The sequence below is a fragment of the Cygnus olor genome, chromosome 3, assembly GCF_009769625.2.
Source record: "Cygnus olor isolate bCygOlo1 chromosome 3, bCygOlo1.pri.v2, whole genome shotgun sequence".
NCBI classification, from domain to species: domain Eukaryota; kingdom Metazoa; phylum Chordata; class Aves; order Anseriformes; family Anatidae; genus Cygnus; species Cygnus olor.
Window position 1 is genome coordinate 22,370,747 of NC_049171.1, and position 27,439 is coordinate 22,398,185.

General features: G+C 35.4%; 1 protein-coding gene across 1 annotated transcript in view; it reads left to right on the forward strand.

The window, feature by feature from the left end:
- MYOM2 (myomesin 2) overlaps positions 1 to 27,439 on the forward strand; it is a 78,730-nt gene that overhangs the window by 49,370 nt on the left and 1,921 nt on the right. The window contains 17 exon segments of the mRNA XM_040553395.1: positions 1,920 to 2,098; positions 2,279 to 2,393; positions 2,979 to 3,135; positions 3,242 to 3,348; positions 5,222 to 5,266; positions 5,768 to 5,904; positions 10,138 to 10,282; positions 10,399 to 10,458; positions 11,696 to 11,763; positions 16,244 to 16,357; positions 17,725 to 17,812; positions 19,332 to 19,370; positions 20,048 to 20,153; positions 22,692 to 22,855; positions 23,187 to 23,223; positions 23,346 to 23,368; positions 24,210 to 24,265. Coding sequence (XP_040409329.1) covers positions 1,920 to 2,098; positions 2,279 to 2,393; positions 2,979 to 3,135; positions 3,242 to 3,348; positions 5,222 to 5,266; positions 5,768 to 5,904; positions 10,138 to 10,282; positions 10,399 to 10,458; positions 11,696 to 11,763; positions 16,244 to 16,357; positions 17,725 to 17,812; positions 19,332 to 19,370; positions 20,048 to 20,153; positions 22,692 to 22,855; positions 23,187 to 23,223; positions 23,346 to 23,368; positions 24,210 to 24,265 — 1,640 coding nt within the window.

Genomic DNA, 27,439 nt, shown 5'->3' on the forward strand with positions numbered 1-27,439 from the left:
AATGAAGAGAATGAAATTTTCATTTTCATAATGAACAATCTGACCTTTGTGCACCTTAGCTGATTACATTGTTCTCATTATGAAACAGCTGAGCAGAGTATTGCATTCTTCCTGCTTAAAAAACACCACAAGGAAACAACCCCCTTGTCTCCCCAAATCCAAACCTGTTAAAATATTTCCCAAGCCTTTTTTAAACAGTGGCTTAGCAACAGCAAAAAGAAATATTTGAGATTTAAGACTGGAAGAAAGAGGCTGATCCTTTTCCCTGGCTGACTAAAGATATCGAAGACTAATGTAATGTGACTGCAATATACTCCCAGTGTCAACAAAATATTCTTCCACATTTTGATATGGAAGAGAGGCTTCCTTCAAATGACCAAAACCCCTTGCAAGACTTCCAGTGTGACTGATGTATTCCTTCCCCAGAGCCCATTATTATTTCATCATTCTACAGAACTTCAGTCTTAGGTATATCTGTGAGCGTCTGTGAGCTAGAGATGATATCTAATGAATTATTTTACATGACTTTAAAAAAAAAAAAAAAGAAAAGAAACATCTGCGGACTCAAACTCCTCAGAATAGAACATACTTCATTATGCATTTTCTTCTGCTATCTAGATTTCTAGTAAGTGCATCTGCTAGTGGAAATTTAAGTATCTTTGGATATATAGACATTTAAGTTGGGATTTTCCCAGAGCCCTGAGAGAAGACTTTAGGCTCCCTGAAAATTGCAGTCTCTCCACAAGAAATGTAATATTTAACCTCATAAGATCTGCAGCAGATACTCATATGTTTTTTTCTGAAATGTGTTTATCCACTATGGAGAAACTCCTTCTGTTTTTGCTGTAATGTGCTGAATTTCAACCTTTAGAAATCTCATGTTCGTTCCTCACAAGTTAACATCATATAAGCTGCAATGGCAGCCATGTAAGTTTTTTCTCCTTTGTTTTACATGATGAGACAATAACTAGGGAAAAGTATTACCTTTATTTAGGCCAAGCTGACAACACTGGTATATCCTTAAGTCTCAGGTACTTTCATCTTCCCTCACTCTAAATTTAAATTACAAGAGGCAAGCTGCCATCTACATTCTTTGGCTGAATAGCAGTATTGTGTCACAGGTGATGTCAGTATGGTAGTAAATGGATATGGTTATGCCTTTATAGCCTAAAGATATAAATAAATATCAAGAGTGTAGTAAAAAAAAAAAAAAAAAAAAAGAATAATACTTCAGGTTAAACCGAATGGAACCAAAAAAGTTAAGTGAAGGGAGAGGAAAATATCGCAGTGAGAACATTACCCGATAGCTTCAAAAGTAAGAATGCTCACATGTTCCTACAGCATTGGAATGCTTTAGATGTAAATAAATTTCCTAGCAGATACTCTATTCAGAAGTTCTTCTTGGCTATCATTATTCAGCTCACAATTAAAAATACTTTTCTGCCAGGGCACATGAAGTCTGATCCCAAGTCTATTGTACTGGTGGGTTTTGGACCAGGCTGAAGGATCATGTTTCCTGTATACCAGGAAAAAAAAATCCTGATGCTAAATTATGAACCTGAGTCTAAGCTCAGTGAAACAACTTTGATTTGAGACTAGAAAGTTAAATAATACACAAGAAACCTCTGTTCCTCGTTGGAAAATTTTAAACTTCGTGGATTTTCCAGATGAATAACTTTCCCTTAGAATGGAGTTGTTGAGATCCAGCTAAGAATGCATGCTTTCAAATACTAATGTCACTCACCATAAAAAGCAGGTATTACTGTGTGCCTCAATATCACATATACTAAGTTTATTGTATAGGAGGAGATATTTGAAAGCAAACACAGTCAAAACAAAATCAAAATTGTGCATTTCCATATCTACTTTTTAAAAGTTTATTATATTGAAGTGAAATTCCAATATTTGAAATATTTTAGGTCCTGCCTATGATCTCACGGTTTGTGAAGTTAGAAACACATCACTGGTTCTTCTGTGGAAAGCTCCTGTGTATGAAGGCAAAAGCCCCATTACTGGGTATTTAGTGGACTATAAGGAAGTAGATAAAGAGGACTGGATCACTGCTAATGAAAAACCTACTGCACAACGCTATTTTAAGGTAACATTTACATTGTAGTTAGTGTTAATTCAAAACTGAGTTTTAAGAACACATGGTTGAGTACAACAAAGATATATATAGATATATATGCATATATGCTTCTGCTAACATTTTCATATAGTTAAACAAAAGAGTTTAGACTGTCTTCTTAAATTGACTATGATCTTTATCATGTTCAAGGTTACAGATTTACATGAGGGTCATACCTATGTGTTCAAAGTTCGTGCAGTGAATGATGCTGGGGTAGGCAAGTCATCTGAGGTATCTGAACCAGTGCTTGTTGAGGCAAGGCCAGGTAATGAACTGTTTTATCTTCTCTACTTCTAAAATACTGAAATACTTAGAGGTGGATTTGATCAATCTGATTTGATATTTTAGTGCAGATAAGTATTTTGAGAGTTCAGGAGCTCTTAGGCTTAAAACTTTAAAAACTTCTGTGGGTACAGAGGTACTGCCAAGCCTTGTTGCTTTATTTACTGCAGGAAATATTTTGATAATCAGTTATTTTAGTTTTTCTTTTCATAAACAGAGGTGCTACTTGCTCTGAGTGAAAAGAAGGATAACATTACATGTCTATTTAAACTTCAAGACTGATAATAAAATTGTTTACATATTCTCATATTCATTTTCATTTTATAGCTTTGTTTCTCAATAAGTTTTAATATTTTAGCATGCCTTTTTTTTGTGTGTGCAGAGTAAGAATGTTGCTAGAATGTGATGCTGAATCGGAATATGACATAAACATTCTTCTATATATATGCAAATAAAACAATATATGTAAGTGGAGAAGGACAGAATCTGCATAGGCTTTTATCATTTCTGAATTGCAACCCTAAAAAGAAATGTACCTTTGACATTTGATTTGATTCCCATTTTGCAGGAACGAAAGAAATCTTTTCAGGTGTGGATGATGAGGGTAATATTTACCTGGCTTTTGAGTGCAAAGAAGCTACAGACGCATCTCATTTTGCGTGGGGTAAATCATATGAAGAGATTGAAGACTCTGATAAATTTAAGATTGAAACAGAAGGAGATCAGTAAGTCATGCAAGTTTGTATCGAAGTACCAGAAGCCTGTACTGTTAAAAATCTCTATAACATGAGAAAACCCACTAATTATATCCTTCATTATTGATTATTTTAGTTCTAAGCTGTACTTCAAGAATCCTGATAAATCAGACTTGGGAACTTATTCTATCTCAGTTAGTGATACTGATGGAATTTCATCCAGCTTTGTTATGGATGATGAAGGTAAGGGTCTTACCATCTCAAGTGCTTCTTCATTTTATCACCTTGACTGCACTGAAAATTGTCCAAGAAAGAAAAACAATCAAACCACACATTCTCTCCTGTGCATAAAGGAAGAACAAAAGACAACTCAACTGACTTCATGTGATTAGTTATTTTTCTGATTATCACAATAATGAAAGTTGGGATAAGTTAAGGCAATAAAAAAAAATACATCCAATTAGATTTGTTTTCTTTATGCTGGGACTATAATGCTGTTCGCAAAGATCTTTTTCACTTTCACTAGAAAATATTTCTTTTTTCATTGTTTTGTGAACCTCTTCATCTTGTATGTCACTTATGCTGTGCTTTGACTTTCTAGCCTTTTATACCTTATAATTGGTTCTTCATTAGCTGCCTAACAAGGAGTCTTATCTAATATGACAGAGGCAGAACTTGAGGCTCTACATATGATATAATAAAGCTGAGATGCACAGAAACTTAAATTAGCTTTGCTTTACTTCATTTTAGCTATTCTATATCATTGGAGTTACAACAAATTTGCTTCAGTCTGACTTTGGTTTTCCATGAAGGGGTACTGAGGTGAAAGGTGAAGGGAAGAACTTTGCTGTTTTTTCACAAAAATGACTGTTGCTTTCCCAGCCCACAGGCTGTAGTTGTTATGCCCAGTTCCCAAACTAAGCATGATTATCTCTCCACTTACCTTCTTTTTGACATTCAAGAAGAAGCAATGAGACTGTGTGCAAGTCTGATAGTAGGCAGGACTTCTGTCACAGTGTAAAACGCATCAATCCCATTCAAAGTTGAGAATAAATTATTGTGCAGCCACAAAAAGAATGGTTCTCCAGGACATGGACCATTTGTGTATATTCTTAGAATTACCAATATCTGCTTTTGCTAGGGAAGGTAAACTTGCAATATTTTTGATTAATATTTTTGATATTGATGATCAGGCCTGCATTTGATTATGAGAACTTCGTTTTGGTTTAGTTTTGAAGCATCACTCCGAAAACTGTTTATAGGTCTTGTTGCCTTCGGTTTTATATTTCCAGGTTTTTCTATTCAAGATAAGATGTTTCATGACCCACTTTTAGCACGTCTTCTCTGGTCATATCTGTCACTCAAAATTACACTTGTATTTGTACTGTGTCCCTGAACGAGTGTCAGTTTTTGTCTTAGTACTGAAAACCATTATATCACAGCCAACTTCCTCAAATGCTATAAATTCTTCTGTAATTTTGCTAAATCCTCAACTATGTCATAAATACTTGCTATTTTTCATCAGTCTTTGTGTTATCTGTAAATATGGAATTGGCAGTGATGTTCATATTCCAGATCTTTACTAGTAATTAATATGATAAATAGGGTTAGTATGAAAACCTAAGAAGATGATTTCTAGACTTGCACAGACTTCGTGAGGATTTAGTGTTCTACTTAATGTAGAACTTTCTGCACCTTTTTCAGACAAATTTGCACTCAATGTTGTTTCCTGCCCCAGTAAAACCAGATTTTCAGGTACTTTGTCAGAAAGGAGGTCAGCAGATAAAAGAGCCTTATGCACTGTTTAGAAGCTATTGTCTCCCATCCTTAGTTTCAGTCCCACAGGAAGTTTAAAATAGGTTTCATCCCCTGTTTAGATTCTCTCGCATAAGACAGTATGCTTGAAATAGGAACATTCACTAAATCCATGCGTCAGAAATTAAGTTTCTTAAATCTTATTTTTAAGACATTGTCTTCTGAAGATAGTTGAGTATTTCACATATAAGACGTAAGGAGATTAATTATTTGCTGATGCTCTTATCTACCTTCTTTGACACTCATATTCTGACTACTTTTTCAGAATAAATGAAAACATGCATCTTTTTCTTAATTTCAGAGTTGGAACGTTTGATGGCAATAAGCAATGAAATAAAAAATCCAAGTAAGTTGAAGATCTGAATCTATTCTATATTTCTAGAAGAAATATAATTATGTGGTTATGACTAGAGTTCCCAAAAGGTTCTTCCTGAGACAATGGAAGCTTCATTTCTCATGGAACAACTTGCTTTCCTTGTCTTTCTATTCATTTAGAAGAATATTAGTTTGCATTGAATAAAAATTGTCATTACTTATAAGTCTTTTTGGAGTTTAACTTTACTTTGACAATATGTTATAGGCTGCTACTAGCAGATTCCTTAAACATTGTGCAAACAATAAATTGTAAACCCTGCTCTCTCTTTGAGAAAGTAATTTAAAAATGAACATTAGATGCATTTTCCCTGCATAAAATTAATTCTATATTCAGCATTCCAAAAATAATGGGGATATACTAATGTTTTACTACAATAGTCTCTTTTCTAAGAAGGGTTCATGCATTATTGACTCCTGATTACCTTTTTTTTTTATTATTTTTATTTTTTTATTTTTTTTTTTCTCCCTGCAGCAATACCTCTGAAATCAGAATTAGCTTATGAGGTTCTTGAGAAAGGTGAAGTTCGTTTCTGGATTCAAGCTGAGAGTTTATCACCAGATTCTACCTTCAGATTTGTTATTAATGATAAAGAAGTTGAAAACAGTGATGTAAGTGCATATTGAGTATTATATATGTGTGAATTTGCTTAATAACAGTTTATGCACTAATAGTGTTTTTTTTTTCTATTTTTATAGTTGTTTAAAACTACTTAGTATCAGTCTGATAATACTTGAAAGCAGTGTCAATCTTTAGCCTAAATCTTTTTTATAATGTAGAATTCATGTTGCAGAGTGATCTTATTCATACCAAAAAAAAAGAGACCAAAGTTTAACCCTCAGAAGTCCATGTTCGTTTCGGGGAGCGAGATGACCAACAGCAAAAAAGAAGTTAGACCCTTAATAAATGCATCTGATTAAAAGTAGCACCCAAATATTTTAGGAAAAGAACTCAAGCCGAAAAAAGCTGCTTCACGTACAGATTTTGACTGCAAAACAGCAAGATGCTCTTCCCTGAGGCCCTCTGAGGCCACTGCTAGTAATTCTATGTATAATGTGGGAGGCACTTGACAATGCAACAATAATCATAGATACAAAAGTTTTAGATGCTGTTTCCGTTATTTTTATTATTATTTTTAATTTTGGCCTCGACAGTAAATAGACACTGAATGGCTACATGAAGATGAAAGAACAGAAGAAATGCATGGTCTAGGATGAATGCATGGTCTTATGGTCTAGGAAGACCATTCTTGCTAAGGGACACTAAAAAGATTGGGCTGAGAAGAAAGCAAGGTCATGTCCTTGCCAAGCTGGAGTATGGTTCATATAAAGGGCGTGAAGTACAGTACTGGAAATATCTTTTCCTGTGAGAAATCCACCTACAGTGCAGCTGTTTGAAAGTTTCAGTTTATTCCTGAGGTTGCAAAGCCTGTTTTTGGCCAGAGAAGCTTGTCAGCATTCTTACACCATAGAAAAGCAAGGAGCATTTCCTTTAATTACATATTGACAGGTGGAAGAGGAAGTGTTCCTCAGCAAAATACTTCTCTTCTCTGCATTTCTTAATTTAAGAAGTAATAAACTCTAGCACTGAAAGCCTAAATATTAGAGACTAGGATGTATTGAAACTGCAATATTCTGTCTTGGCAGTCTCAGTGGAACAGAATAAGCTATTTTTAGTTCACATATGTTCTGAAAGTGTTGACTTCAGAGGGAGAGAGTGCCTTGAAGTGGATCTGCATTATTTCACCTCTTTAATTAGTAACCCACAGGTGACATTTACTTTTGGAGATTGATGATATTTTTGTGGAAAATCACATAAAAGCCTGGTATTTATGGTGCCAATAAAATCATTGAACTTCATCTTGCTGCATAATGGCAGTAGTTAGAAGCCTAATTACACTCTAAAACCTGCTTGGAGACTGGACTACAGTCACTGAACATGTTCAATAGACCATTATGCTGGTGAATTGTAGCCTGTTTCTTGACACTGGCTAAAGTGATAATTTTTTCCTTCTAGGTCCTACAAAGGGAACAGTTTCTATAACATTTTGAAATAATCTGAGAATGGAATGAACTGAGCCCCACTTACTCAGCTGTAATTTTGATCTTTTAATGATTTTTCTTTACTCGAAAGCAAGAAATGCAAACATTTTTGGAAGTGTGCTAAAGGATCAGATTGAAACATACACCTTGCTTTTCTTGTTCTGCTTCTGGAAAATCTCAATTTAACCTTCTCTCTGAGAACTCATTAAATTCATGCAAGTGTTGTCCTTGACTTCTGTGGGCAAGAAATTATAAGTGAGAATTTGAATTTGCGCTGTTTGACAATTTGCTGCAACTATACCCTCTCTTTTAAATCTACCTGGCCTATCTTCTCCACTCATATATATAACCTCTTACATAAGTAATTATACTTATTTTTGGTTATATTAATTATTTTGGAACTGTTCACTTTGCACAGGTTCCTATACAAGAGAATAAATAATTTCTGAAGCTTACACATTCCCTTCTTTTCTAATTGATTGCCATATCTTCCTAACACCTTTCTGAATTTCAGGTGCCCATTATTTCCATATGAATTGCACTGAAGTCTTTTCATTCCCAAAGCCTCAGTGTTCCTTATTCTGATTTCTAGAAGAGGGCAGACACCACCTCTGTTCAATTCAAAACAGGGTGAATGTCATCTGGTCCTACTGTCCCATTTTAAGATATTTTTTGTCATTTCACAATTCCATAATACATGTTCTTTTAATGATCTTTTAGTTTTAAGATGAAGGGGAATGAAAAGACATTTCATTAAAGGATTTATGTCTCATTTTTAGTGCCCATGTATTTTTTTTCTCTGTTAAATTGAACCATGGCTTTCTATTTTCATTCATTTATGGCATTTACAATATTTTTCATGTTTTCAGTTCTGTCTTATCCTAGGTGCTTTTGACTCTTCCTTTTTCAGGTATTCTGTAATATCATATGGTTTATAATGTGCATTGGATGTATTTATGCATTTTTCCTTTTGTTGTTGTTGTTGACGTTGTTATAAACTTGACAGCACTTTACAAATTCATACCCTAATTTACACTTGTACTGTTGGTACATTTGAAAGCACCAGTAATGAATGCTAACAACGTTGAATATGTCAATGCTATTCTTAGATAGGCACCTCAGGTAGCTGCAAGTGTGGCAGATTTCCCTACCCTTATAGCTGTCCTTCAGTTGACTACTTTTGCAGGTTTTCCCCAGTTGGTAGTTTTGGTGTACTGAACATACTTTAAGTGAGCACACATTGCATTAAGTCCCGCATCTGTGTGGGAGCTATTCTACCAGGCTTGCTGTCCCTATAATAGTGAATCTGTTCTTGAAGCTGGCCAGGAGGCGTCCCTCAAAGGTGAAGAAGAAATATATGTGGGGTCATTCTTTCTAATTTTAGACAAGTACTTAAAGTTCCTTCCACTTAAGGAATTGGTCCCAGAGAGTTCAACAAGTGTTATTTTTATTCCCCCCCCCCCCCCCCCCCTTTTTTTTTTTCCTTTCCTCTTTCTTATTCTTTCCTAAACACACAGATAAAGCTTGTGGCTTTATCTATCTGTTTCTGGTTTTGGACTCCAAGAAGAAGGTTAATAAAAATATTCTGTTCATAAGACCTTCTGTCTCCTTATAACAACTACAGGCTCTGTAATAACTTACTGCATCACTTAAAAGTGATACTTTTGTTCCCTCATAAATGGAACAATTGTCGTGTAACATCCTTGGCTGTATTAGTTACCCAAACACATTCACCAAGTATATTCTGTGAATTGTTTTTTGCTTTACTTTAGGAATTTTTTAGTTGAGATTCAAACAACGTCATTGTTAGTGGGACACACGGTCCTCATAGTTTACTCATTGAATGAAAGAGATATTATTTAGGATAATATGGTTGTGTCTAAAATAGTACCTGCAAATTCTAAACACATTTTGCAATTATTGTCCAATATTTGCTTATAATTTTCTATTTTCTTGAGGATTCCTGCTAATTATTTAAAGCAAACACAAAAAGGACACAAACAGTGAAAACCATATTTATCTTAGAAGTCAAGTCAATATTTGGTATTTTGGGTATTCTCCAAGGACTTTAGTAGGTAGCTAGATGTTTTGACAGAATCCTAATTCTCTTTTGCTGGACTTTGTTGATCTTCTTAGTTCCCAGAATCTCTGTTGGTTTTGAACAGGGAAGCCACAAGTTACTGTTCTCTGTCGTGGTCTTACCCTTTAGCGTTCCCCAAAAAGAATATGTAGTAGAAGATGAGCAAATCATTATATCCTTTCTAAATATATTTTTTTTAGTGAGGAAAAAAATCCTGTATCAAGCTGCCACTTATGTCTCAGAGGTATTTAGTAGTTATGATGGTTTGAATTTGTTATGGATTTATTTACAAGGTACATATTTGAAGATCCACGTCTGTGTCTACAAACTTAACACTTGCAGCTATCTTTGTACTCTGCTAGGAACAGTGTTTCAAACTAGCAAAACCCTTTGTTGAGCTGGAAGCTGTACTGCAGCTAAAGGCTGGATGTGGAGGCTCTTCTTCAAATGTGCATAGTACAATAAACTATTATTTTTAAATCTAAAACGTCTGTATTATGATGATTTGAGGATTCCAAATGCACACAGAGGTTCCTGCCACCTCTGGGACCTTGTTGTGCAATAGCAAATAAAAGCACAGCCCTCTTCCTATAGTTTATGATTAAAAAGAATGGAAACATGAAAAAGATCAAGTGTGGAGTTGGGGGATCCAAACATGCCTACTTTGGTAGTGAATCATAAGTAATTAACACTATACTAAAGTTATTGTTTCTTTATTTCAGAGGCATAAAATAAATTGTGACCGTCCAAATGGTATTATAGAAATGGTGATGGACCGATTCACAATTGACAATGAAGGTACCTACACAGTACAGATTCAAGATGGAAAGGCCAAGAACCAGTCTTCATTGGTTCTCATTGGAGATGGTAAGTTCATTGAAACATGGAAACTTTCAGTGAGTCAGGTGAAGAAATGAACTTCAATTATTCCTTGAGTACTTTTGTGACTAACTGATCTTTTATTCACCTCTTCTGAAATTTAGCATTTAAGGCAGTATTGGCTGAGTCTGAGCTCCAACGAAAGGAATTTCTCAGGAAGCAAGGTAAGAGAACAGATTAGTGATTTTTGGCCCATTTTGCAGCTAATGATGCATTCCTGGTGAATACTAGGTGCTTCTAACTTCCGTCGACTTCATTAGAAGATAAGTATATCATACAGTTGGAGGGGACATTGAACCCTTGCTGGATGTGGATCTTATTTTCTAACATTGTTGTATAATACTTGCAACTTTTGACAGAATTTTCATTAAGTAGAGAAATAAAGTGGGAATCCCTACAAGAGGTTATTTTTGCTGAATATTCATGAGAAGTATGCTTACTGTAGGCTCCAATCCAGCAAAACACTTCAGCACGTTTAGTTTTAAGCACACAAGTTGTCCATTCATTATAATTGACAGAAGAGCTGACAGCAAAACATCAGTAAAGGAAGATTAAAATCCTGAACCTGTGGTTTCTGTCCAGGCAAAATTTCAGGTACCAAATGTACATACATTTGTTTTAGTGTCTAAGATAAAAGTAGATTTAGGGAAGAAATTATACTGTATATATACTCACAATCAATGATTTAAGTGAAAGTCTAGGACTTTGCTACCTCCTATGTGTGGGTATTGCAATTATAGGCCCTGATCCTCCAGACATTAAAACATACTCAAAAGTTTACTGATATGAGTAACCACAATAACTTCAAAGAGTATGTATATCAGTAAATTTACTGAAGGACATACATAATTGACTTTGGAACCTAAATAGGGAACAGGGATATTTCCTGTTCTGCTTGTAATGATTAATATATATTTTTTAACTTCAATTAATTTGGACAAAAACTGTCTGGCATGGGTTTTTTGCTTTGAAAGTGTAGTTTGGTGAGCATTTGAATACAGTTTTTTATTCTCAAGTTCCACCTGCATTAAACACTTCATCTTGTTTGTAACTATTCTGTTTCTTTCCTATGCTTGCTTAGAAATTGGGCATAAACTTAGTTAGTAAACTTACTTGTTTTTCTCAGTTTTACATTTTGGAATGCTACATGATTTACCCTATAAACCGATAGATACATGCCTCAGGTTTCTAATCTATACTTTAGACACCTGTGTTAATACAATGAATACTTACTGCAGGATTTTCCTTCTTGTTCATGGGTAGTTCAGGAGTGCTCTCTGATCATTCTGGTGTAGGCATGTGAGAATGTAATTATCAGCCTTTTTGTTTCTTTCACTAGAACTCTCTGTTATCCTTTCTTTCATTTTACAAAATATGCTTTAAGACTATTTTGTTTCTTAGGTCCTCACTTCTCAGAGTTTTTGTATTGGGAAGTTACAGAAGAATGTGAAGTTCTACTTGCTTGTAAGGTGAGAAAATATACTTAAAATAATTTTTAGAATTTGTTGCTTAGTCGCTGAGGTAGGAAAATGTGTGGAAAGATTTTGATGTTTTTACAATGGAAAAATTCCTACTGAAATATTTTTATTTGAACAAATTTTAAATCAAACTTTCTGACTTGTTGTTCTTCAGCAAGTCTTCATTAAAAAAAAAAAAAAAGAAAAAACAAGATCAAATCCTTAATGTAGAACAGGAGTAGTCTTAAAAATTAAAAAAGAAAAAAACAATTTTTGGAAATATGTAGATAATCTAATCTTTTATAATAACCGCGAGTCATAAGAATTATTTAAATAAAATAATCAGCCCTAAGTGGTCCTTCTTCCTTCCTCAAACAATAGCCACAGTTCAAACTCTTTTCCTTACAGTTTTCTGATTTGGAACTTCCTCTAACAAATTGTCCATTATTTAATCAACTGTAACCAAACATGCAATAAAAGTTTTTAGAATTGAAGTTATAGAGCAGGATTTTTATTATATTTGGCTAATGACTTTGGAATCATAACTATGCATATGTGCATAGAATTCAGAGTAACTTCTGCTATTAAGGTCTTTATATGCCATTCTGAACTGATATATTTTCATTTTTGTTGCTCTTTTCTAGAATGACTAATTAGAGGTCTCAATAACAAAGTTAATTGAATTCAACAAGCATTGAACTCTTCTTCATTGCCTTTTCCTATTGTACAGACTTTACTGTATTCATTTTCTTCATTCTTTTGAATAAGTTTTTGACTTTTAATTAGATTAACTTGAATCATTCATTATGAGTAATATACATGCACTTTTTTTTTTCTTCCTTTTTTTTTTTTTTTCCTCTGCTCACTAATTAGGAGGCCTTTAACCTCAATTTATTCCCAGCAGAACTGACCTAGGTGGTGAAGCTGCCATTCTGCGTGCCCCCATTTTAGTGCTCAGGACTCATTAGCTAACACAGTACCTTTGCTGGTACTGCGCTGCATAGTTGCTGCATTTTATAATCTCATAGTGCATTTGCCTCAGGCATGAACTCTGCTTATCCTTTCATTAATTAAGTGTTGCTGAACCAGTTATACTAGTGTTAATTCTCTACAAATTAATCTGAAATTATCCTTCTTGTCTTTGACAGTAGAGCCTGTTTATACCACAGAAATTTTGAAAGGCTGATTATATGCTTTTTACCAGTGTACTTTTCATTTGTTCTGTCAGAACATTTTATGTAAATACAATATAGGATGTGGGCAGTCTGCAAATTCATCCTTTTAACTATGCCTTTGACCTTATAATGTTTGTTACTGTTAGTATGTGACTGGCTGTTAGGTTCAGGCCATTGTTTTTTATGGCCGTTTAACTGGTATTTATACATAGGAAGAAGATGAACAATAAAACCTGGATTTGTCTGACTAATTTCAGGTACTTGACATTCAAGTCAGAGGTGTGGCTGACCTGGGCTCTATCTTCAGTAATAAAAATATCCCAGGAGCAATTGTTGCCTTCCTAGGCCATACCATTTCCTTCAGAGTGGCTCATATTCACACTGCTCATTTGGCTTCCTGTAGAGAAGACTGGGCTTGCCTAGATCCAGGTCTCTTCTAACCTCTTTGTAGTGCCTTTGTGCAAAAATAATCTTTGTGGGTGTTCTTACCTCTTGAAAGAGCCTGGAATAATGTGAAGGACATGATGTGACATGCAAGAGAGAACTTTTGACCAGAAATTTCTCAAAGACTATGGCATAAAATAGAAGACTTTAAAAACTGGTAGCTTGTGTAAGACAGATAACTGATGGTACGATCCAGATTTATAACAGTAATTATATGGTTCTACATATAAAAAAATATGTAAAATATGTAAGGTATGGTTCTACATACAATGGTTTGCACTGGAAGGGACCTTAAAGGTCATCTACTTCCAACCCCCCTGCCATGGGCAGGGACACCTCCCACCAGACCAGGTTGCTCAAAGCCCCATCTAACCTGGCCTTGAACACCTCCAGGGATGGTGCATCCACAGCTTCTCTGGGCAACCTGTTCCAATGCCTCACCACCCTCACAGTAAAGAATTTATTTTCTTTTTATCTAATCTAAATCTACCCTCTTTTAGTTTAAAGACATTACTCTGTGTCCTATTGCTACACTCCCTTACAAAGAGTCCCTCCCCAGATTTCCTTTAGGCCCCCTTTAGGTACTGGAAGGCCACGATAAGGTCTTCGCAGAGCCTTCTCTTTTCCAGGCTGAACAACCCCAACTCTCTCAGCCTGTCCTCACAGGAGAGGTGCTCCAGCCCTTTGATCATCTTCGTGGCCCTCCTCTGGACTTGTTCTAATAGGTCCATATCCTTCCTGTGCTGTCAATAATAATGAACAAATATAGATTGTGCTATGTAATAGAACATAAAATGTAGCATATGTACTCAGGTACCACTTCCATTCTATGGGATTGGACCTGATTGACTTTTGTTTGACTTAATCATTAATTCCGTAATAGCTGAGGCTGATGAACTGTACTGATGAACTTTTTAGACCCTGAATGCGAGGGGGACATGTTTGTCCATCTCAATAACAATTTGATGGTGTTTCCTTTTTATTGCATGTTTATTTTTCTTTACATGCCAGCATCTACTATCATTTTTCTTCAAGTAGTTCTAAATTTCAGAATGTTCAGAAGCTACCCACTCTTGCATAGCCTTGACCTTTATTTGTACTGTATTTGTTAAAAGCAAGATTTTTGGTGTGTGGTTAAACAGTAAAAAAGGTAACTTTTCATAGTAAATGTCAACATGAAATAACTTCAGCACTGCAAACTGCATGTGTCTGAATCTCAGTCTATTTATTGTCAGATTGAGTACTAACAGTCTTTGATGAAAAATTGTTGAAAAGCATTAAAGGCTTGTTCCTTCGGGCTTTGTTCAAATAAAATTGCCACTCATGTCATATGACTACAGGAACAGCCACTTTGTAGTTACTGGTAAATGTAAAATGCTGCTCATTTTTTTTTCAGGCGAGACATTGCTTTAGGCCAGGTTGTGATCCTAAATACTCTGTCAGAGATACATAGCAACCATGCTAGTTATTAAACAGCAATATACGTGATTAATGTGAACAGGATTTAGAGAGCTTCCAGGAATCAGCACAGGAGAAAGGTGGTGGTGGTGGGGAAATTCCTCCTATTTGTCTGGTCATCTCTACAGAGAGCTTTCATAGAGCTGTTCGTCTACAGAATAAGGCTCCTCTAATGTTTTCACATTAGGGTTAGAAATTGGTGCATATATTTTCCTCCTAGCAAGCCACTTGAAAACTATTTCAGAACTCAGAACTAAACTAACTTCTGGGCTGCCCAGTATCCATTTGTTCAGTTCTTTATGTTTTTTTTTTTTTGTTTTTTTTTTTTTTTTTTTTTTAAGCGACTGCCTGGGGATTAAACATCTTGCCAGCCCTGTCCTTCTACCAAAGCCATGTTGATGGGGATTCAGGCTAGGCACAGAAATACCACTGTATTTCTGTGATTTCTGCAAGGGTATGGGGATAGTGATATCAAATAAACCATAGTGCTTCTGAAAGGAAGAAAAATAAAATATATTACCAAAGTTTCTAAGGAGATCTGGGCTTTTAACTTCTTTGAATTCACACTTTGAGACCATTCATCCAGCAATATTTTAAGCGTCACTATTAGACAATTTATATTTCAAAATTATAGCAGTACTTTAGGTATAGCTGTAGTTTATTTATGCATTGCTCAGACCAGCTGCTACCATTACAGCAAAATTTGGTCTTTCAAGAACCTTCTCTGTATCTGCAACATTTTGTTAAGCTCCTTTGTATTGAAAGAGACTTCATTTGTAGAAGTTTTTGTATTTCCCATATGATACAATGTAGCGTAAAAAAAGAATTTCTAGTGCAGCTCACAATTTTGAAGTCTTTTTGAAGGAAAGTAAAATGCTTTCAGAATAGTAATTTCAGTTGCTTTTTGTGGTTTGGCCCTGAAAGGCATTGCTTAGGTGGCCAGGATGAATCTGCAAATTGGCTGAATGTTCTCCCAGATAGGGCCTAGAATGTGTTGCAGGCCTGTGGAGACACATGGCAAACATAAAACGATAAAGGAGAGTTCAGCATCTGTAATTTCAAAGATACTTCTCATAGATATCTCTAGACAAACTACAACCGTAAAACAAGGATGCAAAATCCTTTAAGGGAGGAGACTGTCAGGATTGCCTTTAAGGATTTGATAGTGCTCTTAAGCTCTGAGCTGACTTCTTCTGACCAGTTCTGTGCTGAAAATACAGCACAGAGTAGGACTAAGTAGGACTAAGATTTTGCTGAGTAGGAATTGTTTTTTTTCTACTTAGCTATTTGATGTACATTATATTAAAAAAAAAAAAAAAAGGGCTTCTTATGCTGAAAATACCTGTGTAACTACATACACTACAATGTATTTCATCAAGATATAGCCATGCTTATGTGCCTTTTTTATTGTACAGGTTGCGAACACAAAGAAGGAGACTGTTTTCAAGTGGTATAAGGATGGCTCTGGGATTGATGTCGATGAGGTCCCTGATCTGCAGAAGGGAGAATGTCACCTCCGTATTCCCAGGGTACAGTATCACCTACTGATTAGAAATGACAGTTCTGCTTGATGTGTTATAGATTTGCCAGGCAGAGCACTAAAACAGCTATCATGATTTCTATGAACCATTTTTAAGAAAAGGTGTATTTGCTGCCTTTCAATTAGCTAGTGAGTTGTTACTGCTAGAAAAAAAGTGTATATTTTTGTTATCAGCTCAGCCAGGTTATGCTTAAGTTGCTTCAGCATCCTTTGTTGAACTCTTTTTTTTTTTTTCTTCTTGCTTCTTAGTTTTTCAATTTGTTCAAGCACCTCATATTTGACAGTTGTCTCAGTTTTATTTACCAGAATAAATAGGTTTGAGGTATATGGCTTCCTAAGATTTATATTTATGCAAACAAAATAACCTAACTTGTGTCTGAAGCTTTACCTTAAAAAGTTGCTTTCTTTCTCAAGTGCCAAAACCGCCCCTGGACCAAGTCTTTCTGCTTTCAGAATAATGTGCATTCCATTTAATTATTTTATTTAATTATTGTCTTCATATTCTTATTATTTACTCCCTTCATTTCACTTGCAATAGGATACTGAATTTCCAGTCACTTCATTTTTTTTGAGTAGACTTTTCTGGGGGAGGGTAGTTTCAGCTTGTTTTGAATTGCTGTCATTACTTATCATTTAAATATATGACTCTTTTTCCGTTATTTAGTTGTTTGTGAGCTTGTATAAATCTAAGATTAAATTAAACAACCTCTAACCTGAATGTAAGTATTTAGATATTTCCCATCATGTTTTTAAATAAAATAAAATAAGATCACCCAAACAGAAACTACTGCCTTTAAAGCAGTACCACTGTGTTAGATTTTAGAAAGTAAGCCCTCCAAGGGTAATCAATGCATTATTTACTTAGTATATATATAATTTGACTACAGCTGCTACTTGAATGAAAGCCACTTAGTTGATACTTGGACAGTTAAAGGATATGTATCAATTGTCATGCTCTACACATAGTGACTCCAAAAAGTAATAGTTTTAGTTGAAGAAAAACTGCATTTCTAAAATTTGTGTGGGTTGAAGTTACCCTTTATTACATCTTACTAAGCTACTTATAATTTCTATTGACCAGAATCAATCCTATTTGTCTCTATGGAACAAGAGAAAAGAGAGAAAGGAAAAAAAAAAAGCTTCTCAAGACAATTGAACTGAAATCAGATTATGTTTTAGGTTTAGGGACTAACTATAGCTGCATAAAAAAGCATGCACAAGCCACTTATAGTTTAGTAAGATTATTTATCCAGAACACAGTAGAATGTGTATTGTTTAACTTGTGAATGCATGCAGTGGTTAAGCAAATATATTCTTATTAAGTTGTTCAGTAAATATCCTGTGCTTTCTTTGTAGTTGTCTCGCAAAGATGAAGGTGTTTATAAGGCAACACTATCAGATGATAGAGGTCATGATGTATCTACTCTTGAATTATCAGGAAAAGGTAACATTCCGTTTACTGCACTGAAATAATGTACATTCTCTGAAGAGGTGTTCAAGATCTATCTTTGCAAATGGCAAGTCAGCACGCATATTTGGGGTCCTTTTTCAGTTCTTTTCTTATGTTATAGGGGCCCGATCTGCAGATGACCAGTTTAGTAGGGGTGACATTGGGCTTTGTAATGGTTACTCTTTAACACCTTCACAGGCAAGAAGTAAGTTTTAATCAGACACTCCCCTTTTATGTGGGATTTTTTTTTTTTTTTTTGTAAAGAGCTCTTTCCCTCCGTCAAATTTGGTAAGTTTTAATGTCTACAAAAAAGCTAACGGCACCAGGACCTTCAAAGTGCCAAATACATTGAGGTGGAAGTCTCGTTGACTGTTATTTTGATTGTAAAATGGTAAAGCTGTAATTTTGAAAGTGTGAAAGAACAGATCCAGTTGTAAATGTAGAGAAATAAAAATCATACACAACTGAATTTGCAGCTCATCAGAGTAGGATTTTCAAGTAACAATTATCCTGATCACTGGAATGAACAGAAGATACTGTAGTTCTCCATCTTATGATCGAGGTCCCTTCCTACTTCTGGAATGTATACTTCAGTTACAGAAAAACTAGCCTGTGCTGGAAATGTAGACAGTGAAATGCCTGTTTTGAGAAAATATCATGTCTAACTTGTGGAACCAGGAGGCTTTGAAAATGTTAACCAGCAAAACCACAGGAACTACAGTATTAAACCAGTCAGTGGATCCCCTAAATGGTTGATTTGACCCTGATAAACAGAGAAGTTGAGTAAGAACTGGGCTCTTGAAACTGCATATTCTATGAGGCAAGTTAGTTTGAGCTCAATGTTCATTGGAATTCAAATGAAAATAAATGCAAACATAGATAAGAGGATCTAGTTGAAAATGCACTGATGATAGGCATCTACACAAGGTTTTACGTGTTACCAGATATTCTCTCCCTTTTTCATCCTACACAGTAACACTGAATAGGATACTTGTGCTACAGAAAGTGCCCTAGTCTTCTGACCTTTTGTCTGAGGTTCTCCCCTTCCACAAACCCAACAGCTCTGTCATCTTTCAAAAGCTTGATATGATACCTGTTTTCTTCCTGCTGTCGAGAAGTTTACATTTGCCAAATGCCATCCTACAGGGAGCAGGTGAAAACTGTTTCTCTAAAAATGCAGTAATTTTTATTTCTCTTAACTCTTCTTTGTATGTGAACTATCAAGTTTTAACGACCTTCTATTGTTTCTGGCATGAAGGATACAAAGAGAAAAAATTTGACAGCACATCTGACTCCGCATACAGCAGAGATATTCATTAACGCAGCACAGAATTCATATAATGTACGCAGACAGTCTCCAATTTGTCCTGTATACCTGTTGCAATTTTAATGTTTTTCTTTGCCTAAGGATGTGAAGATTTCCCATACCATTTTAATTAAACTAAACATAACAAAGCTATATTCTGATTGAACTTTGATCGTATGCTTTCTTTTTATTTTTTTTTCTCCTCAGTGTATGATGATATAATTCTGGCATTGAGCAGAATCAGTGGTAAGCAAAGTCTCTCTTGGATTTTCATGTCTTTTTTTTTTTTTTATTAAAAAGTCATCTGAGCCTGAGGCAGACAATTTTTATTGTAAGTGGGAAATCTATGGGAGTCATGATGCTTATATCTTTATGGGCATGTTATTAAGGTTCTGAACAGGCATTCAACCTTGCTAATTGACACTATTAAAAGGGAACAAAGAATTGTTCCACCTGGCTTATTTGGTTTAGGTACTGTGACGATGATATAGCAGTCATTTTCTTCATACTTCCCATTAGTAAGCGAGCCTTATGATACAGAGAGAACTAGATTTTGATCCTATTGACAGAAAGAAACTGGGAGTCATTCCAGTGAAAGAACAGGGGTTGTACAGGAATAAAATTTGTATGCAAATAAAATCATGGTACTATTATTTCATGGTAATTACATAAGTAGCTTATTACTTCACAAAGCAGTCATAATGCTTGTATATGACAATAAAACCATAAACTCATGCTAAACTTTTACCTGATGTAAATCAGCAAATCTTTGAGAAGCATGAATCACTGTCTTTTTGTGGTACTCGAGAACAGTGGATCAGATCTTGAATTTCCTTTTGTCCTGGTATTGCAAACAGTCCATTTGACTGTTTTCTGTTTATTCCATTATCCTGTTTGATTTGCATATATTCTATTTTATGTAGGTAAGACAGCTTCTCCACTGAAGATACTCTGCACTGAAGAAGGAATAAGGCTTCAGTGTTTCTTGAAGTACTACAATGAAGAAATGAAAGTCAGCTGGTCTCACAGGTAGGTAAGAATATTTTTTCAAGTTCATGTGTACATTCAAATTTATTTGAGAAAAATATAGTCTTTAAGATTTACTATATATTATGCTGTGGCATTCATTTAGGAAGTGGAGCACTTTAGTGATTTTTTTTTCCAGCATCTTATGTTCCCTTTTCACATAGTACATATGGTAAAAGAAATATTAATAGACTTGTCCAATACCTGGTTGTAATGTCCAGAAAAGAAGAATCAACAGTATTTCAACCTCTTATTCAACACCAGACTGTTTGTCTTCCACTATATCTAGTTGGTTCAAAGATAGTAAAATATTGGAGCATAGTTTTCTGCTCAGGGTTGCCCTTTTCTATAAATAGATGAAATTTCTCTTCCAGGAGTAGGTGAATACCAAACATCTGCTCTCACCAGCCTGTACCAAGAAAGCAAATCCTGAACCGAACAACACCTCCCCCCCAAAAAAAACACAACAAACAACACAACAGTTTTCAATATATAGTCTTAGATAACCCCAAATATTTTAATTCTATTCATTTTCTTTGAAAATATATTCAACGACACAGGGAGGAGGGGCAAGAAGTACCGAATATTTTGAGAATAGCCCTCAGAGCTGAGAATATGACTAGAAATGAGCTGGAAAATTCCAGATACTTTTCCAGTCTCTTCTGTTGCATTAATGTTAGCCTTTGGAGGTACTCTTTATATATCTGTGTATTTACAGTTAAATGTATGTTCAAATACTTTGCTATGTTAGGCCTTCATTTTTTGAAACTGCAGGTAGGGCTTTGAAGGATTTTAAAACTCTTCAAATTTTTTTAACTTTCACATTCCTTGATGACCTCCAAAGATGACACACAGTGAAGTGTTCTGACCAGGACAGGAAGAGGCTGGTTTGGCTGCACATTGTCTTAGTCAATTAGGAATGTAAGAAAAGTGTCAGTGATCATCAGGTTCAGGGAGCTCAAGCAGGCTTCCACAAGGGTACTCAGCTGTACTCATAATTCAAGCTTTGTATTCAGCAGGTTCTGCTCCTTCTTTCAGTAAATGTGATATTTGTATGAAGAAAAGGTGAAGAAAAATATCTTTTTGCCTTTGCCTTCTACTGTATCTTCTTGAGTTTTAAAGGGGATGTTCCATTCCACCATCCACTTCCTAGCAATGTAAAACTAGAGAATGTTCCATGGCAAATAGGGAAACAATCAGCATACATATTTGTATTTGCTGTCTCCCTCCCTCCCCCACATACTAATATTCCAGATTTTATGGTAAACCTTACATGTTGATCATCCTGAACATCATTAAACACAGATTTTGAACAAATAACATTTCAATTATTTCATTAAATACTATGATTAGAAGCTAGAGTTGTTATTAAAAGCTAAAACAAAAACAAAGACTGAAACCAACCAACCAGCCAGCATCCTCCAGACTCACCAAACCTTCTTGCTTTTTCAAATGGAATTTTAAAGAATTACTCCTGGAGAAAAGAAAGGTTAGATAATTCCTTTTATTTTTTTAACTATTGTCTGCATATCCCAAAACACAGCATGCAAATTTCCGGCTAACTTTGAATTATACTGCTTTGAATTAACTTTGAATTAACTATACTGCTTTGCAGGAAACATAAGTCATAAAGCCAGTATGCATTATCCAGTCATGGCATGGTGGGGAATGTAGTATTTTGTAATAAATAACAGTTTCCATCCAAGTATATACCCTGGTACATTGAACTCTATGTAGTTCTCTTACAGAAAGGGAAATAGTAAAAATTCCTTTTCCTCGTCAAACAAGCTATGAAGCCACATCAGCCCTGTCTATGCAAATAAATTAACTCATTAAAGAGAAGCAAATGATTACTTTAATATCAAGCATATATATATATATGAGCATATATATATATTGACATATATATATGAAAATAAATATCCAGCTAAAGATGCTTGGGAGGAAGATAGTAGAGAAAAATGTCTTTAGTTTATGAGGGAAAGAAGAAATTTCTTTGCAAACCATTGAAAATAGCTTGGTTTGCATGCTCTCCCTAAATAGCTTCTTCTATTTCCATTTTTCCATTATTCAGGAGAGATTATGGACCAGAAGAACCACTAATCTGAATCAACAGAGCATTTCTTATATTCTTAACTTAGGAAATGATGATAAGTCAATTGAATGCTACATTTTTTCTTTTAAGACATGTTTATTAATTATCTGCAATTAGAACATTTGCTTCTTGTCTTGTTCTTAACAACAAATGAACAAACAAACAAAGGTATATTTTGACTTGATATGAGGATAATAAATTATATGCAAGTCTTCCACGGATTTCTTAATTAGTTTTTGAAGTTAATGGAAGGCAAAGATTTTTTGTTCCTGTTCTATTTCATACCCATGCTAGAAAGAAAAGAATCTCCTGTGAAATTGCTCTCATTAGTTGCATTTTATTTGTAATTTAGAAATAGCGTGTTATCCTTTGTAATTTTTTATAGATGGTCTCCTACAGAAAATATACATGAAAATAATGTTCAAACCCATTTCTATTCATTCAAGGGAATCTAAGATTTCTTCTGGTGAAAAGATGAAGATTGGAGGTGGAGAGAATTTTGCCTGGCTGCAGATAACTGAACCCACTGAAAAGGATAAAGGGAACTACACCTTTGAAATCTTCGGTGACAAGGAATCCTTCAAACGAACACTTGATCTGTCCGGGCAAGGTATATTTATAAGACCATAATTTATGGATTAAATCCACTTCATGGATTAGGTAGAATTAATCAGGAGTAAACAGAGCAATGTAGTAAAAATGGAAAACCTTTGGTCAAAACCAGATGCAATTTAGTTGCATAACTGGTATGATCTTTTTAGTCTCTAATCTGTTTTTACCACTAGCACCGTTGGGTTCCAGAGGTTTGGTTTTCCATTTTGGTACTGTGTAACAATGTTTTTAAAACAGCTTTAGTATGGGTATGTGTTTAAATGCTTATACTGAGCCCCATATGTAAGTGATGTTCACGTACAATAACTCTGTCAACTGCTTTGTTACAGCTTTTGATGATGCCTATGCAGAATTCCAGAGACTCAAGTAAGTGCTACAATTTTTGCATTTTAATGCTATAGCAACAATCTTAATTTACAGAAAAAATATTTATTAATAATGTTATTAATAACATTATGTATGTCTCTTCCTCTCCTCAACAATTTTAGGGCAGCTGCTTTTGCTGAGAAGAGTAAGTTTATTTTACATTTTATCAAAGATGTTCTACAATCTAGTCTAGTATTCTCTTTAAGGCATCTATCATCATATGTTGGAATAGCTTTCAGAGTTCTGAAGTTGCAGAAATCTCCTGTTACTGAGGAATAGTGCAAAAATAGTAACCATTTGTGGGTTTGCACTTGATGTGCATTTTACGCATTTTGCAATGCTCCTCTGTCTGTTTTTGTCTGCAGAGTTTTGGTGAGGTGTGAGCTTCTGGGTGTCACACAAGGAGGTGTTGGCTCTGAAAGCAAATAATTATATTGGGATCTGTCTATTGAGCAAAAAATAACATGCTAATGACTGTGGAGTACAATGGATGCTAAGAGAGAGATAGTGGGGAAGCTTGTTACTGTTAGGGACTGCATGAATTCTGGTACATTGATATTAAGTTCCCTGATAATGAAAAGATGTTTCTACCCACAAACAAAGTGGCAAAATAGATTTTTCTCTAATCTTAGATACCACCAAGTTGCTAAAAGCATCTTCTTTGCTTTGGTGCTCAAAGCTCCAGCTGTCAAGCTTGGAAGCAGCTTCAAGGATGTTAAGTGTATCAGTTTAGAACTCCATAGCACAACCTCTGCTAAAAATCTGAGAAGATTATAAAATACATAAATAGGAAATAACACAAAATATTTCAAAAATTGTATTATTTTACATTTCATTAACCAAGCATTACAGATGTTTGTTTGTTTTTAAGATAAGCCCAACTACAGCTGTGATTGATATGTCACTAAGTTATAAAATCATGAAGAAATAAGTCATTTTGAGTTCTAAACGTCACATAATCCACATATTTTTTCTTTAACTCCTAGATCGTGGTAAAGTCATTGGTGGCTTGCCTGATGTTGTTACTATAATGGACGGGAAGGTAAGGACTGTTTTTGTCAATTAGCCAAGTTGACTGGTGAGATATTTGCTTTAATGGTGGAAAGGGGAGGAATACAGATGATTTTGCAGAAGCTGAGAGAAAAAGGAGGAGAATTTAACCCACCTAATGGTGGTTATTTAATTGAGGCACATGCAAGTCATAAGTGAGAATGTGTACCGTAAGCTGTCTACATAGTCAGGGGAGGCACAGCCTAGTTCAGTTCTCAGGCAGGCAAGGTCAGCCTCCTGGTGCTAGTCTTTTGTGATGATTATGTAGAGACTCTGAGTTAACTGCATACTCCAGTCTGGGCTGGATTTCAGCTCTGTGTACTGATCAGAACAGTTCAAGGGTCCACTCCTTCCCTGTAGTAGAAACTGAAGGAGGAGGAGACAGCCACTCTCTGAGACCCAGTGTAAAACAAAGAAAACCTAGGTCCCATTCTCCAGCAGACCAGTCATAGAGCCTTATGTGTGGTAAGAGCAAAGCAGGGTAAAGAACCTACCTGGTCCAATGGATTAAACTCTTTGCATAAGTGTTGGCAGATAGCTCCACTTCAATGTATAATTACAAGAGATTGAAGGCCAGTGAATACACGTGTTTTTTTGACATCAGTAATAACTAAACACCCATTTAGTAATAACTAAACAAAGTCAAAATTGGTAAATATTCCCAGAGTCCCCTCCTAGGTCAGCTTGTCTGGTGGAGATGAAATTTCACATCTGGAGGTGTCCCTCACTGAGGTTTTTGTCATGGTGGGGTGGGATCTTATGCAACCTGAGCCCAAATTCTCTAGACAGTAAGATGAGAAAAGACTATTAGTCTGAGCTGCTATCAGTACTTACTAGTACAAGAAAGCTCTGGGGTTTAGTCTCTCCATCCTTGGGGGTGAATTCTAGGCTTCAGACACCCAAGTCTTCAGTCCAGAAAAATTCATTTCATCCTTTCCACACCACTTTCTCCTGAAACGAGCCTGTTTCTACTGTGTGCTCTGTCCTTCCCTATGGGGAGAAACTAGGTCTCCTCAGCCTAGATAGAAAAATCTCTGAAAGAGAACGGGGGGAAAGGACAAAAATCTACAGCATTGTGCATGGTGCAGAGGAGGTACTTGGAAATGACTATCCAGCACTTCTCATGGCACAAGAACTAGGGTGTGCCTAATTTAATGGTCACTGCAATTGAAAGGAAGTAGTTTTTCAAGTGTTTCATAATTAATTTGTTCCTTAGTACCTTAGGCCAAAATAGATTTGAGTCCAAAAAAGAAAACAGGCAATGTCATGAAGAGAAGTCTAGCATGGGCTATTAAACACATTTGTCTCAATACAGCTCATGCTTATAACTAGTTTATAACCCACCAAATTGTGGAAAGTAGGAAGGGAGCAGTATTCATTCTCATTTTTGTATGCTTTCTCAAGTAGTTTCTTTTGACTTCTAAAAGAGCTAGATGGACTTTTATTCTGACTGTAGCAGATTAGCTTGTGAGCCAATGTGACTCATACCATCTGCTGGCTATCGAGAACATATTGATCAGGGTGTTTATGTCTCTTGTGTGATGTGCATCTTCAGAGACTACAGCTGTGTTGTTCTATGTGGAAATTGTCCTTATTGCCAGAGAAAGTGGTTGGAGGATCATGTGAGCCTTGCACTGGATACTGAAAGCTACCCAACTTTGGACAAAACTGACATGATTTCCTTCTTGGCCTATTCCTTCCTTTGTCTCTATTGAGTATTCACATGAGGTGCCTTCTTACTGTAGTAGGCAAAAGCACTTCACTGTAAGAGAGCTAATCTGTTAGGAGGTTAGGTATAAACCACTTGAAGACCAACATCTTAAAACAATCTGTTAGGAAAGAGCCTGGCAACGTCATCCCACCCCAACTGCATGTACATACTAGCTGCAGTTTCCTCATACAAAATCATGCCCTAAAAAGCATGACCTCAAATCAGGGAAATGCCACATAACAAGTTTCCAGAAGTAGAAGGGTTCAAAGGAGGCCTAACCGTGTGAGGATTAAATAACTGAATGTGTGAACAGAAAACCTCTGATTCCTGAAATCAAGCAAAACAAAATGGACCAGAAGGAAGTGAAATTTTAAAATCATCTCTACACTAAATATGAACAGCTACCATGCAAGATTCATGTAAGTACAAGAGAGAAGTAGCTACACACATGCACACATGTACACACACACACACACACAATAGAGAATTTTCCCCATACAATGGAATGGTCTATCTGTGCAAATGTATGAACACAAGACAAAGTTTTACTAGTGATTCTTAAGAGGGTATAAATGATTTTAGGTCACATCTATAATTTAGTAAATAGAGCAGGCCCAAATGATTTAAAATGACTGTGGAAAATATCTGCTCTCTGGCAAGCTTTTAATATTAACATATTAAGACTTGATTAATGAATTAATTATTAATTACTCTTAAATGAGATCACTTTTGAAGGCAATAGTTGTGAAATGCTGCCTGAGCTACAGAAAGGACAGTAAGATTTAAACCTGCTGTTTGCCATCAGATTTAGTTTGATTTCCCAACATTTTATTTTCATCTTTGCATCATTACTCCTTTAAATATTTTATAGTAAGCTAGTTCCCATAGTCGTTAGTTAACCTTATATCCTACATGAAGACATTCCTTTAAGGGTACTCACACACTTAGGTTGTCACCAGGTTGCACCCAGAGCATGTAAATCTTCCTTCAATGGTCCTCTCTGATTTTGGAGGCATGTAGTATGCAGAACTGCTTCTACTTGGGAATGTACGGTACTTTTGATCACTTAAAATTTCTGCCTGTTTTTTTTTTTTCTTTTTTTTTTTCCCCACTGAGTTATATATCATATCTAATCAGAATTCAAGAAAAATAATGCACAGAAACATGCACATGTGTGCACAGATGGGCTTTCTCTCCTCCCTCTAGATTAGAATTCTGTGGAACCTGAAGGGTAATATTGAAGGGAGGGAATATAAAGAAGCATTCTGATACATTTTTTTGTATTTATTTTTTAACACATATGGGAAATTATGCTGATTTAAATTATATAGGCCAGAATTCTGGGCAGAATGAGATTCAAGCAAAAGTGAACAAAGTAGGTAGTTATCAATGCACCTTCTCAAATGATTCTTAAACCTATTCTATCATCATTTTACCTAAATACATAAAATTTAC